The sequence below is a fragment of the Euphorbia lathyris genome, chromosome 2 (genome assembly GCF_963576675.1).
Source record: "Euphorbia lathyris chromosome 2, ddEupLath1.1, whole genome shotgun sequence".
Lineage (NCBI taxonomy): Eukaryota > Viridiplantae > Streptophyta > Magnoliopsida > Malpighiales > Euphorbiaceae > Euphorbia > Euphorbia lathyris.
The window spans coordinates 28,287,120-28,300,589 of NC_088911.1; the positions used below are offsets into that span (position 1 = coordinate 28,287,120).

General features: G+C 36.6%; 1 protein-coding gene across 3 annotated transcripts; it reads right to left on the reverse strand.

The window, feature by feature from the left end:
• Nucleotides 1-271: 271 nt before the first annotated feature.
• On the reverse strand, nt 272-11,422 carry LOC136217570 (uncharacterized). 3 transcript variants are annotated; one of them, XM_066004156.1, is made up of 9 exons: nt 10,398-11,422; nt 9,742-9,930; nt 8,535-8,627; nt 8,250-8,432; nt 8,070-8,172; nt 7,775-7,960; nt 4,150-6,527; nt 1,627-2,319; nt 272-894 (listed from the first exon to the last, which is right to left on the reverse strand). In XM_066004156.1, exons 1-8 carry the CDS (start codon nt 10,608-10,610, stop codon nt 1,723-1,725), a joined length of 3,942 nt encoding a protein of 1,313 aa, XP_065860228.1. In that variant the 5' UTR covers nt 10,611-11,422; the 3' UTR covers nt 272-894; nt 1,627-1,722. The 3 variants fall into 3 exon arrangements, with proteins under 3 accessions (XP_065860228.1, XP_065860227.1, XP_065860226.1); XM_066004155.1 differs by having other exon boundaries at nt 272-873; nt 1,627-2,322; nt 10,398-11,421; XM_066004154.1 differs by having other exon boundaries at nt 1,627-2,322; nt 10,398-11,421.
• Nucleotides 11,423-13,470: the final 2,048 nt, after the last annotated feature.

A 13,470-nucleotide genomic window follows, 5' to 3' on the forward strand; every position in this document is an offset into this window, starting at 1 on the left:
AACATTTTTATCTATAATATGTAGTTTATGAGAATCAAATTTGTTTTTCCTAAAAGTTCCTGTGCGCAATTCAGCGATGCAAAACAAATATGTTGATTCCAACCGCATCACTAGCCCTAGCCCTATGAAAGTGGGAATTGGAGATTCCCAACCCTAAGATGAATTGTCGATTTTCCTACGTAAAAACGAAATGAATATTTTTGTTGCATGAAATTCGAAACAGGGGATTAACGCTCAAGAGGATAAATACATTCACCCAAAGCACAAAGAATACAATTCAAATCAGAAGAATCAAATTTTTATCTATTTTTTCGATTTGGGGGTATATTGCTACAATGTTCATACTGAGGGAGCTAGTGCTAGTGCTAGTGCTAGTGCATCAAAATCTTTAATACACCTTTGTGGAACAAAATCCATAAGACAAACTTTATGACTGTTAAGTAAAAAATCCTACATTCTAGAGCATCTGCTACCCCTTCCTTCCTTCTAAATCAGTAGTAGAGTTACAATGTTGTATGTGTTTTCACTTTCAGGCCTCCTATAAACGACTCCTTCCTGCCTCCCCCCCTTTTACACCTTATATAGCTGGTAAGCAGGCAAGCTTTCAAATTCACTTTTTTTTTTCTTTTTTTAGTTTACAAACACACGTATGCCACCAACAATGGCCTCGTCTTCCTCATCACCTTCAGATAATGATTGATTGCCGACGACTCGACTCGACTCAACTCAACTCTTTGATCCCTTTTGAATGAGGATAAATCAAATCACAAAGGGATTGGTAATTGGAGGGCTTCTTACCACCATTTCCAGCTTCTATCACAACTGCCTGGTCCCAGAACCTCATTCTTCAACTGAAAATCCCCTTGGGCCGATCTGGGGATAAATCAAATGCCCCTGTTAATATGTAAATCAAAAGCATCACACAACAGTCATGCACTCAGAGTTAAGCCAAAACAAAATAATAGGTCCAAATTTCCCCCTAACGTTTTTTGTAAGTGTAGATCATGCACCCCAACATAAGAGAAGGTAAAATTTTGTCAACATTTTCAATGTGGAGCAATTTTGGACCAGCAGTAGCGGAGTCAATCTTTGACTACTTCCAGTGCAAAAAAAATAAACCCAGTCCATATGGGATAGGCATAAAAAAAATATTTTGTACCTACTCAGACCGAGACAACAGACGTTTGGGCATGAGCTGGATCAAAAAATAAAATAAAAAGATGCAGAGCCCTTCATCTGCTGGGGTATCAGAACCCCGCAAAGAAGATGGAGATGTGGTAGGGTGATTACTGACAGCCAGGGTGTCCTGTCTCCGCGCCTCTAATACCCAAGTAAACGTCCCGTTTTATGGGTTCTGTTCCTTGGACCCAAAATTGTTACCGCTCCAAGTTGAAAACATTAAAGAACAAAATTTACCACTTCCTATATTAGAGGTCTATTTGCACTTCCTCAAAAATGTTAGATGCCAATTTAAACCTTGTCTACTATTAGCAAATTATACTATCAGATATGACACTCCTCCAGTACCATGTTACTGCATTTCCCCATATGACTTGTTATGAATTAGATTTCAATATATGTAGTAGGTTATATTAAGCTTGACAAGCATGTTTATTTGTACGATACCTGTTTAGTATTGTAATCCTAAGCCACTGCGTTTATCCACAAGCAACTTGACTATAAGGCCCACTGCAATTCAGAAATCTTGCACTAACAACATGACTACCTCTGGAGGAGAGGCGAAGAAGGCTGATCAGGAGAAGACTGGTGGGCAGAGCTGCCATGAAATCTTTGATCCTCAAAGCCCACACTTGACCGACTTCCCTCATTCAAGTGTGATACTTCATTTACACCTGGAAAACCCACTGGACCAAGAGATCCAAACTCAAGCTGCTCTGCGGGAGCACCAAAACCAGCCCTGCGATCATAAGGATACAACATCACAACAGGTGGGAAGGCAGGCCCATTCGACGAAACACCAGCATGATTAATTGACGGTAGCGGATACATTCCATATGCCACATTGGCAGAACTACTCTGTGAGGAGTTTGGACGGACTGGACCATTCTGAGACTGGTAGGAAGAAAATGTATCATGCCTATGTGAGGCCCACGTCCTATCCGTTCGGCTCTCATTTGCAGCCAACCGATCCAGTCTAGAGCTGGATTTCTCAGCTTGGCTGCGACTGTGATTACGCCCAGCAGCTCTAGGTTTTGAATTAGCATTCCAATTCCCTTCCCTATCATGATGTTGATCATTTCTATCATAGCTGTAATTTCCCTTTCTACTATTCGTAGAATGCCGGTCCCGAACAGCTACCTTCTAAGGATGATTTGTGAAACATAAAAAAATCCACAAAAATCAGCAATATAAAAACATAAAAATTCAATAAGCATAGAGTGAGAATAAATTTAAAAACAACAAACTATTGAATATGAGAACAACTCCAAATCCAACTGTCAGACAACCACCATTGGAATATCTCACTTGTTATCCATTTAAACATAAAATGTCTTAATTTAGTGCACCAAGTTAATACAACTGAAACATCACGGTAGAACAACAATTTCAAATGTCTGACTAATGAAAAGAACCCTCTTGTAAATACAAACTTGTGTTCCAAACTGGGTACTAAAACGGTCATATTTACTAAATTTATTTGTCATTTTCCTCTCTGAATTTAATTCTTATTCTGATTTTACTTCTAATCAATTGCTCACTTTGGAAGATGCAGCCTAAGGGTTAGTATCAAAGATAAAGGAGTCAATGCTAAAAATTGCTGGTCATAACAACACTCTTCTTAGAATCACAGCCAAACAGCCTAAAGTGCAACAAGGTATATCCTCCTTACTCTGTATTCCCCTTCCATTACAAATTGATCCCTATCACATGACTTAAACACACACACACACACTCTCTCTCTATATATATATATATGTATGTATGTATGTATATATATATATATATATATATATATATATATATAGGAATAAAGGCCTATTTGGCCCGTGTGGTATCCAAAAATCTTGTAATTTTTCGACCGGTGGTATCATTTGGTAACATTTGCCCCTAAGGTGTTCCCATATGTGACATTTAACCCAATTTTTTTACGGAAAATTAACTGATCTATTAGTTTTTTGCCACATGCAATGTGTTGTGGTATGTGGCAAGAAGCATTAACAAATCAGTTAACTTTTCGTCCAAAATGGGTTAAATGTCACTAGGGCTGTAAACGGGACGGGACGGGGATTGCATCAACCATCCCCGACCACTGGTCTATCGGGGATTCCCCGTCCTCGTCCCCGTCCCCAAATAATATATGGGGAAAATTTGGCTACCATCCCCACCCCGCGAGAAATCCCCATCCTCGCGGAGAATCCTCATACCCGTTTAAGTTTTTAATTTCTTTACTTTTTTTCAAGGTTTCCAAGGTTTTGATTATCGAAGATCCCCATCCCCGGTGCATGCATTACTTATTAGCTTTCAATTTTTTTATTTTATAATTTCACTCCTAATATGTTCCATTTTAATTTTAAACCAACCTAGTTAGAGATCTTACTTAATCTATCTTAATTTATTTTTAGCATATATCCCCGTTTTAAACCAATCAGTTTAGAACTCAAATCTTTTTAGTTTATTTTTTTTAGTTTATCTAAATCACATATATATTTTTTTAGTTTATTTTTTTATATTCAGGTATTTAGTCGGTGATCCCCGTTGGGAACATTGGGGACGGGGATGGGACACTTATAACCATACCCGCCCCATCCCCAACTGTCGGGGACAAAATAAAAACCATCCCTGCCCCATGGGGATCCCAAACGGGGATTCCCTGTCCCCAATGGGCCGGTCTCCAATGGGGATGGGGAATCCCCAACTAATTGACAGCCCTAAATGTCACCTATGGGAATATCCAAGGGGCAAATGATAGCACAGGGGACAAATGACAAGATTTTGGATACTACAGGGCCAGACACTGAATGTCCAAAAAAACATATAAAAACGGCTGAAAATGATCCACAAAGAAAGTAGAAATGTTTAAAACATGCATTTAAGATAAAACAAAACAGACAACATTTTTCAAGGCCAAGACACAACAAATACGTGCAATTGCATGTAGAAGCAAATGAAATGCAGAGGAAATCTTACAGGATTTGGCAGATATGTCCCAGTCCCACTACGATATCTTGGCAGTTCATCAACATAATGTTGGTAAACACCAGCAGGTCTATTAGATACAGATTGTAGAGGAGCAGCAGGAACAACACGAGGCCCGTAACTCATAAGCTGAGTGAAAATATTCATGTTGGTCGAGAGAGGTCTTCCAGGACCATCCCATGGAAAGCGACCCTGTAGATATACAGGTGGCACCATAAGTGATGGACCATACACCAAAGGTGAAGAGTACCGGGGGCTTTGGCAAAAGCGTCCATATTGTAAGTTCTGCCAGTGGCTAGCAAAATCACTATGAAGAATGTCAGATTTGTGCTCCAATGTCTCACCAGAAGCAGCCCTTATCACAGTACTCGAAGTACTTAACACCTCGGATTGATCAAGTGACTCAGTTGAATCAAAATTCTGACCAGAATCACTTGTATCCACAACCTCCTCGACACTAAAATGACTTGTTGATGCATCAGAAGTTCCTGTCTCAGTAGGTAAGTTGTACACTGGCAGCATGACAAATGGAACTGGTGGCCCTGCTGGATAAAATGTAAAGGGAAGAACCCCTGAATCATCTGCAGTTCTTTGCCTTGAATTGGGACCTAATAGCATTGGTGCACCAAGGGGTATCAATGACTCAGACCCGCTTGTCTGTGATGTTTCAAATCCAGGAAGCTGATCCCTTGGAACATGCTGAGTTGCACCAGAAGATAAAGGTCTTATGCTCCTTTCAGTCATTTCAGCTCCCACAGAAGGGAGTGCATTCCAGTCTTTATTTTCATCATCTACCAGATTAGGAGAATGTTCTGATGAGTTCTTACCTTTCCCATAAACAGTAGATGTCACTGCCGAAGAAACTGTTTTCCTGTTTCTCTTCTCTCTAGATGATTTCGATGTCTTTGCAGATGATCCGTCCCATGAACTCTCGGAAGAGGTTCTACTTCTAAGAGAGCTACTAGGCCTCAAACCAGATGGTCTGTCATCAAGTTGAACATCAGCGTTATCCTTGTTGAATTTCTGTGGAACCCTCATAGAGCTACCAGATATTCGGGATGAAGAAACAAAGTTATGACTAACTGAAGAGGACTGCTGCTTCTCATCTGATTGATGCATTTCAAAGCCTCCATTCTCGAGATCAAAGCCACTGGTGGAGCCCCTCTCAGGCTCATGCCAGAATTCATGATCTGCCTCACTAATATTCATTTCCAAGGATCCAAAATTCTCATTACCAGGTTCAACTGAATCTGCTGTATTTGCAGCCATTCCCATACCAGGAAAATAATGGGTCAATGGTGACGAAACCAACCCCTGAGGAAACTGCATATTTGTGCCCCAAAGATTCTCTATCAAGGGAATATTTGAAGGTACCATTGCACCCAAATTTCTCTGAGGAGCATATCCCATAGAAGCCAGCACAGAAGGAGATATTGGATAAGGCATCTGATTGGATCCCAAATTTAGCGGAAAATGAACCTGTCCATTGAAGCCAAGACCTGCAGAAGATGCCATTATGTTTACAAAATCTTGCTCTTCTTGGTGCATGCCTTGCGCTCCAAGGGCAGCAGCAAATTCTTCACCTGTAACACCCATGCCTGAGTCATCTTGGTATCTACTTGAAACGCCACTTAATTCAACAGAAGCATCAAGGTTTTGACGGGATGAGGTATGTCTAACAGATGAAGGATTATCAGTTGAAGATTGAATAGCATGGCTTCCCAAATTTTCAGATTCCACGTTATTCCTCCTACTGTTATCCAATCTAGAAGATGAGGTCTGACCCTTTCCAGTTTCTTGGGCTCTATTACGCCTTCCTTGGAAAGAAACTTCCCCATATGTCTCAGTAAGCTCAGGACTGGAACGTGTCCTAGCAAAAAGATACCTTCCCTGATGTTCACCAGCAACCAAGTTATCAGGTTTAGAGCTTCTTTGATTTTTCTCAGTATGCAAGCCCTGACTGGCACTGTTTTCCCTTCTAGACTGATCAAAAGTCCTAGTGTTGTTGAGATTGACACTAGTCTTTGGGCTTTGAGTGTGAGAAACTACAGCAACTTCAGTACTTCTTAATGAGCATTCTAATGGATAATTACCATGTGCCACATCAACTTGAATTTCGTAACCAGAAGCTTTAACGTTTGAATTGTTCTTGAGATTATCCAACGTAAGTAAGAGCTCAGGTGTTGATAACCTGGCATGCCAAAGTTCATTTCTTGGTGCATCAGGACGCTGACCACTACCATGTCTATCCCATGTATTCATAAAGAATTGATTTACTTCAAAAAATATGTCTTCTTTCGGGCAGTCAAGTAACCTTGTCAGCCTTTTAGCCCCAAAGGCAAATGCACTACGTATTCTAAAGAAATTACCTGGAAACAAATGCATTATAGGCACAAAAAAAGGTCAACAACAATCTGAGTTAAGTTTCAAACCGGAAGGAAACCATTTAGAGAGGAATTAGGAATTCACATTAAAAAATCAACTTTGATAATAATTACCGGCACAGCTTATGAAAAAGGACTTAACTGGTCGTGTTTGCATAAAATATCCCTATCATCATCTTTTTTATTTGCATCCCTTTCAGTAGGGTCCCGTGTCTTCATAGTTATTAAATAATTTTGTGACAGAATCTAATAAAAACAGCCAACTACCTATATACCCTGACTAGTGACTACTTTAAAATTCATGAGTTTGCAATAGGCTTCCCATCACATGAAGCCTATGCAAATCTTCACAAGGTGCATAATGGAGCATGACCACATATCTTGGCCAGCAATATGTACTATAAAGCACACAAATGGCCTCTTACAAGTCCTCCAACCATTGTTTTTTTAAGAAAGATTCAGCTAAAATATTAGGATGCCAAACTACTCCCACATGAATGATATATATAAAAAGGAAAAAAAAAAAAACTCTCGATGATTATTCTTCAATTATCCTTTTGATGGATTAACAACAAAGCTAAATGGCACCGAAGGAATGCAACTCGAGTACAAAAGAACCAGTTTTTTAGGAAAGGACAAAAGAAATCAACTGCAGCAGACGCATTATCTAATTTTACAAAGCTGAGCAACCAACGCAACCTAACTTAAGAGAGCAGAGCAGGATAATGAAATAATCTTTTGCCTTCCTTTATCGAACTCATTATCCTTTTGACGGATTTAATCAAAAAAGCTAAATGGCACCAAAGGAATGCAACTCGAGTACAAAAGAACCAGTTGTTTAGGAAAGGACAAAAGAAATCAACTGCAGCAGACGCATTATCTAATTTTACAAAGCTGAGCAACCAACGCAACTTAACTTAAGAGAGCAGAGCAGGATAATGAAATGATTTTTTGCCTTCCTTATATATATATATATATATATATATATATATCTAGTCAAAATCACAACATGAAAGCAAAATTCTAGGCTGCTACATGCTTAAATTCAGAACAGAATTAGTCTACTTAAAGCAGTTTCTGACCCTATATGAGATAGGCCAGTTTACAAGCACTATGACAAGTAAAGAATAAGGATTATGTCGATACTCAAAAAAAAGGATACGTTACTGTAAACTCATAAAACAATAGTAAAAATTATAATGGGCACACTAACATGATTTTAGTTTGAATACCTTTACTGACACTACGCCCAAGGTTGTTGTTTACACGCAAAGGATCAATCACATTGAAGAATTTTGACATGAAATGTTGCCCATTATTTTCTTGGACACCAGGACCAACAGCATATACTGCACTGCAGGCCTCAAGAAATGGTTTGCTAAGTAGTAACTCTCCACTATCATTTCGAGGAGGTTCCGCTGCAAAAAAAAAATTAAAAATTAAAAAATTCCTTGATACAGGTAATTTAGCAAAAATTTAATGACTCTTTGAAAGAGTAACCAAGAATATTCGAGCAACTAAACACACCTGTAACATCAGGAAGTGAGCTAATGGGTACAGGACCCCAGAGGCTAACACAAAAATTATCCCAATCGAACTTACTGAAGAACTCAAGAAAACGGTAGAGGACCTAGACATATAGAGCAAAATATCAGATTTTATGAGAAAATGAATACATCACCACGTAGAACAATGCATCAAAAGCACCTCAAGTGGCCCAGCAAAGGAGTTGTTGAAAACGTGAAAAATATATAGAACCAGGGTCTCTAAAGCATATGTAGAAATCAACCCATGGTGAGCTCCCAGAATTCGACTCTCATAGTAACACCATGCTTTTATCAATATAATACTCTTCTTGAATAAATGATCTTGATTTATCAAATGATCAACCTACAAAAGAAAATATCACAACTAGTTACAGAACTTAATTTTAACATAATTAGCAGTCTGTAGAGAATGATTCTGTGTAAATTTCCATGACACACTACCAACCTCCTCCAGAAAACAAAGAGTGCATAGCCCACCAAGCTGGTTAAAGGATATGTCTACCACAATATTTTCCACAAGACACTTTATTATCTTCACCTGTATGTGCCCCCCCAAAAAAAAAGCAGATGATGAATCTATCATCAAGAATTATAACCAAACAAGAAAGAAGGTATTTAGAGAACTTTCCTGAAATAACATGATAAATCATTCAATAATACAGACTTTCAGAAAAGCACCTTCACATAAAAAAAAAAAAAAAAATGGAAGTCTAAACACAAAATTCCAAACATGTTTAGATTAAGATGGCAGGTCAACATTTAACTAAACGAAGATAAGTGGCCAAGGCTAGCTAAGCATTATTGATTGTTACAGGAAGCTTTAAGTACATCTCAAAAAGTTTAAGCAATTGATAAAATTAATGGCTTCTGTACAATATGTCGATGCACTTGTCATGGTCTGAAGTTCCAGTATTTATCCTCATACATCTTTCTATCTATCAAACTGCACCAGTAACTATTTACAACAAGTTAACAGATAAAAAAAATGAGGATAGCATTAAATTTCTTTGCTGCAAAACAAAAGATAAAACTACAATACCGTACAGTATATATAATCCACATCTTAAAAGTCTTCTAGAGCAAAAGTATGCATCCATTAATTTCAACATTTATCAGTGTTCTCAAAAGCAAAAGGCTACCCCAGTGCTAAAAGGTCTTCACTGCAAAGCAAATGCCTCCAACAAAACTTTTGAAAAAAAAATAAAAAGATAAATGTTTCAGGGCATACATAACTAAACATCATCATCACCAGAATTTTGAACTCTGGATCATCACTAAGGCATTGGAAGGGAGAAAAGAACTAAGAGCATCACATCATTTAAAGTTGAGGCAACTCAATTTAGCACTTAAAGTTGATCATAATTATTAATAATTCCTTGTATTTCAAAATCAAACTATGACATGTTTAAGACTTCGTTTCATTTACTTCTCTACGCTTTCTGCCTTTGCCCTAAAAAAGCTAACAAATGGGGTAATTGTTGCCTCAAAGATCAAATTCTTGCCTCTCAAGCCTATGACTTATGACCACATAAGACAAGGAATAGAAAGGAGAAGTCACTTTCACAACATTCTTTCAAACTTCAGGGTTTATTCTTATTATAAAATAGTTGGTGCTAAAGGGAAGAAATAGGACAATAAGAAAAGGGCCATACTTCTGCCTGAATGTACTGAACCTCTTTCACATGGAACTCAGCATTCTCGTTCTTCTCCTCAACCTCCAGTATATCACGAACTTGATGAGCCCATGTCTCTTTCAGATTTTGATTTTTACTGAATGCTGTTAAATCTATGTCTCCATCAGGCAAATAAGTCTTAAGCGGTACAGACCCAAAAGTGAAGACCTACAAGGAAAAACAAGCATGAGTCTCCAACAATTTTAAGAGTATATTATGCAACAATGAGAAAGCTGAAAGCATTTCACATTTTTCAACAGCATGAAATAAAATTAAAACTATTCAATTCTTTGCAGTAAATTCCATTGTCATCTAACTCTTTCCAATTACAACATATGTATACGCCCTTGCGGCTAGCCATCAAGTTCCTAATCCCATCAAATTCGGAAAGAAACAAGTTATTTCCTATAATCCAGTGAAAGGACTCACTGCAGAGTACACCCAATCCTTCTTTTATCTTCCATCAACCACATTGTTGCTAACTAACACATCTGACTCACACTTACAACAATCCTGCACGTATCTCCAATAGGGGATCATGATACCAAGTGCAAAATTACCCAACATCTCAATAAATATGCAGGGTCATGATTCAATGGTATACAAACTACAAAACATGAAGACAAGTAATGTACCTCACAGGGAAAGCACTTGGTAATGAGCCTCTGCACATAATCAGCGACAGCATTTCGGCGCTCTTCTGAGGGCTCATTTGGTTGAATGCAGGAAATGAGTTCTGCAGTTCTCTCTTCCGCCTTCAACCATCGCTCCGAGTCAAGTACTCGAATAACAGAAGCCGCTTCATTAGGCAACAGGCCATTTGGCAATAGCCTCTCATGCTCGCCCATGCAATCCTAGGCCGTTTCCCTTCACTTCTCTTACCCGCTATGCAATAGCGAACACCCAAAACCAACTCCAACCTCAAAACAGAGACAAAACTTACCAAAACAAAGGCATAAACGTATTAAACATGTATAATACAACAAGAAGAAGCAAAGAGAATAACTATTTTCTAATATTACAATTTTCAGGTAAATTTTCTCCCAAGAAAGCAACTTTTCAATTAACACCCCAGATGCTATTCTCCTTTCAGTAACCAGATGGTAAGTGCTGAAATTTCAACCGAAACATCGGGTGGGTCAAAAAAATATACCAAGTACAGTAAACTAGAAGAAATTTTCAGGGTAGGAACTTCAATTTCCAAAAAATTTAGAAGTATCCGGTCGGTGAACAGATAGAGGCGGTATATAAGAAATGTATGAAATCTAAAATCAACAAAGAAAATGAAAACCTAAAAATCAAAAGATTAGAAAACCCTAAAGACCCAAAAAAATATTACAAAAAACAAAAAAAAGTGGGGGAAATTTGGTAACAAAAAAAAAGGGGGGTAAGATAATCAAAACCCTAAAGGAAACAGTTGAATCTTGAATAATGGGGAGGTGTCGGCGAATCAATAGTGAAAGTAGAAAGCGGAATGAAATCTATAAGAGCATTAAATGAATGGTGCAGAGAAGAGAATAGAAGAGGGATGGAAAGGAGGAGATGATCAATATTAGGTTTTCTTTTGGAAAGACAGGGAAGAAAGAAAGATAGAGGGGTGTTTGGTTACAAGAATAAGGAGATGGTGGAGGCTAGCGTCTGTAGAAATTAGAAAATAGATTGACGTTGTGGTAATTTAGAAAAATAGATTTTCTTTTGTTTATTTTATTTTATTAATGTTTCTTTTTATTCAACTTTCAGAGAGAAAGGATTGATAGAATCTGGGCTCAGGGACAGGTATTAGGAAGAATTTCAACTTTTTGTAAAAAATATATAGGGAAGAAACCTTATCCTTATACAGTAAATAAAAATTATTTGCAGGTGACACACCATACTCGTGTTAACTAATTTGATGATTTTTTACTTATATATATTATTTATCAATTAATTATAATCATAGATATTGAATATTTATTTTCAAAAGTTTTTTATGGTGAGAGAAAAATCTTAACCACCAAAAAAATACTGCAACTTCTTTATTTATGTTTGGCTTTCTTTCCAACTTTTAATCGGTAGATAAGTCTTTTATTTACTTGCTTTTCTTTGTTAAATAAAATTTTTAATACATTTATTACTGTGTTAGATTTGATGGTTTTTTCTTTATTAGAGCATCTATATCAGTCTCTCAGTTGGACTTTTAAGTTAAAATTTGAGAAGAGATAATTAAAAATCAACTCCAATACTTTATTAGTGGCTCCTCAAATCACTAAGGGTATGTTTGTTTCAGTTATTTCTGTTTGCTGTTTGTTGTTGCTGTTGTTGTTAGCTGTTTGCTGCTTGCTGTTGCTGTTAGTTGGTTGCTGTTGCTTATACGCAGTAGAAATTAGTTGTTTTTTCTGCAAAAAAAAAAAATAGTTGTTTCGAAATTTTACCAAACATTTTATATCTCATGTTTAGTATTGAAAGGCAAAAAACAAACATTATCTATTATTGCTTTATCACGATCTATGATATTGAATGTTGAAACTTCTCTAAATATGTCTAAATTGTAGATTTACTGTTTTTTTATAAATGAAATTTTCACCTATCCTGTCAAAAGAAATAGTTGTTAATGTTAAATTCGTTTAAAAGTATATTCCTAATTTAATTTAAAATTAAAATGACATTTTCAACGTTTGAGAAAAATAATTGTTTTATATATAATATTTGTGTATGTTTGGGTTATGCTATACATCGCCCCTATTTTATTTACCATCGCCTCCTGTTTGATATTTTTGCCCTTTTCATTTTTCTTCTCTCAACCCCGAAGAACAAAACGAAGAAAAATCATGCCTCCAAAACAAGGAAAAATAATTGAACATCTAAGTTTCGTATTTACCAATAGTCTGAAATTTAACGAATTGAACTTAAAAAGAAATTTTTTTTTTCGTTGAATTTGCTCTAAACGGGTAGCCCATACGGTCCGGTCCATGGACCGATAGCATGAACTACCCTATTTTACCTAGGCAAAACAGGCAAAATAGGGTAGCCTACCCGTTTTGCCTAGGTAAAAATGGGTAAACTACCCGTTTTCCTTTAAGGAAAATGGATTTATTTATTTATTTATTTTAATTATAATAATTATTAATTATAGATAAATTACGTATTAACACGTGCAATACATAATTTACGTATTTTTTATTTCCAATCAATAATTTATATATACGTTTTTTCTATCCAGTCAATACATAATTTACGTATAATTAAATTTACGTTCTAAAAGGTAAATAAATATAATTTACCAAATAAAAATTAATTGGACACTTCAATACGTATTTTTTATTTCCAATCAATACATAATTTATCTATAATTAATATTTATTATAATTAAAAAAATAAATAAATAAACCTGTTTTTCCTAAAGGAAAACGGGTAGCCTACCCGTTTTGCCTAGGTAAAATAGGGTAGTTCATGCTACCGGTCCATGGGCCAGACCGTATGGACTACCCGTTTAGAGCAAATTCAACGGAAAAAAAATTCTTTTTAAGTTCAATTCGTTAAATTTCAGATTATTGGTAAATACGAAACTTAGATGTTCAATTATTTTTCTTTGTTTTGGAGGCATGATTTTTCTTCGTTTTGTTCTTCGCGGTTGAGAGAATTTCACTTTTTTGAATGAAAAATGAAAAGGGCAAAAATGTCAAACAGGAGGCGACGGTAAGTAAAATAGGAGCGACGAATAGCAATCCA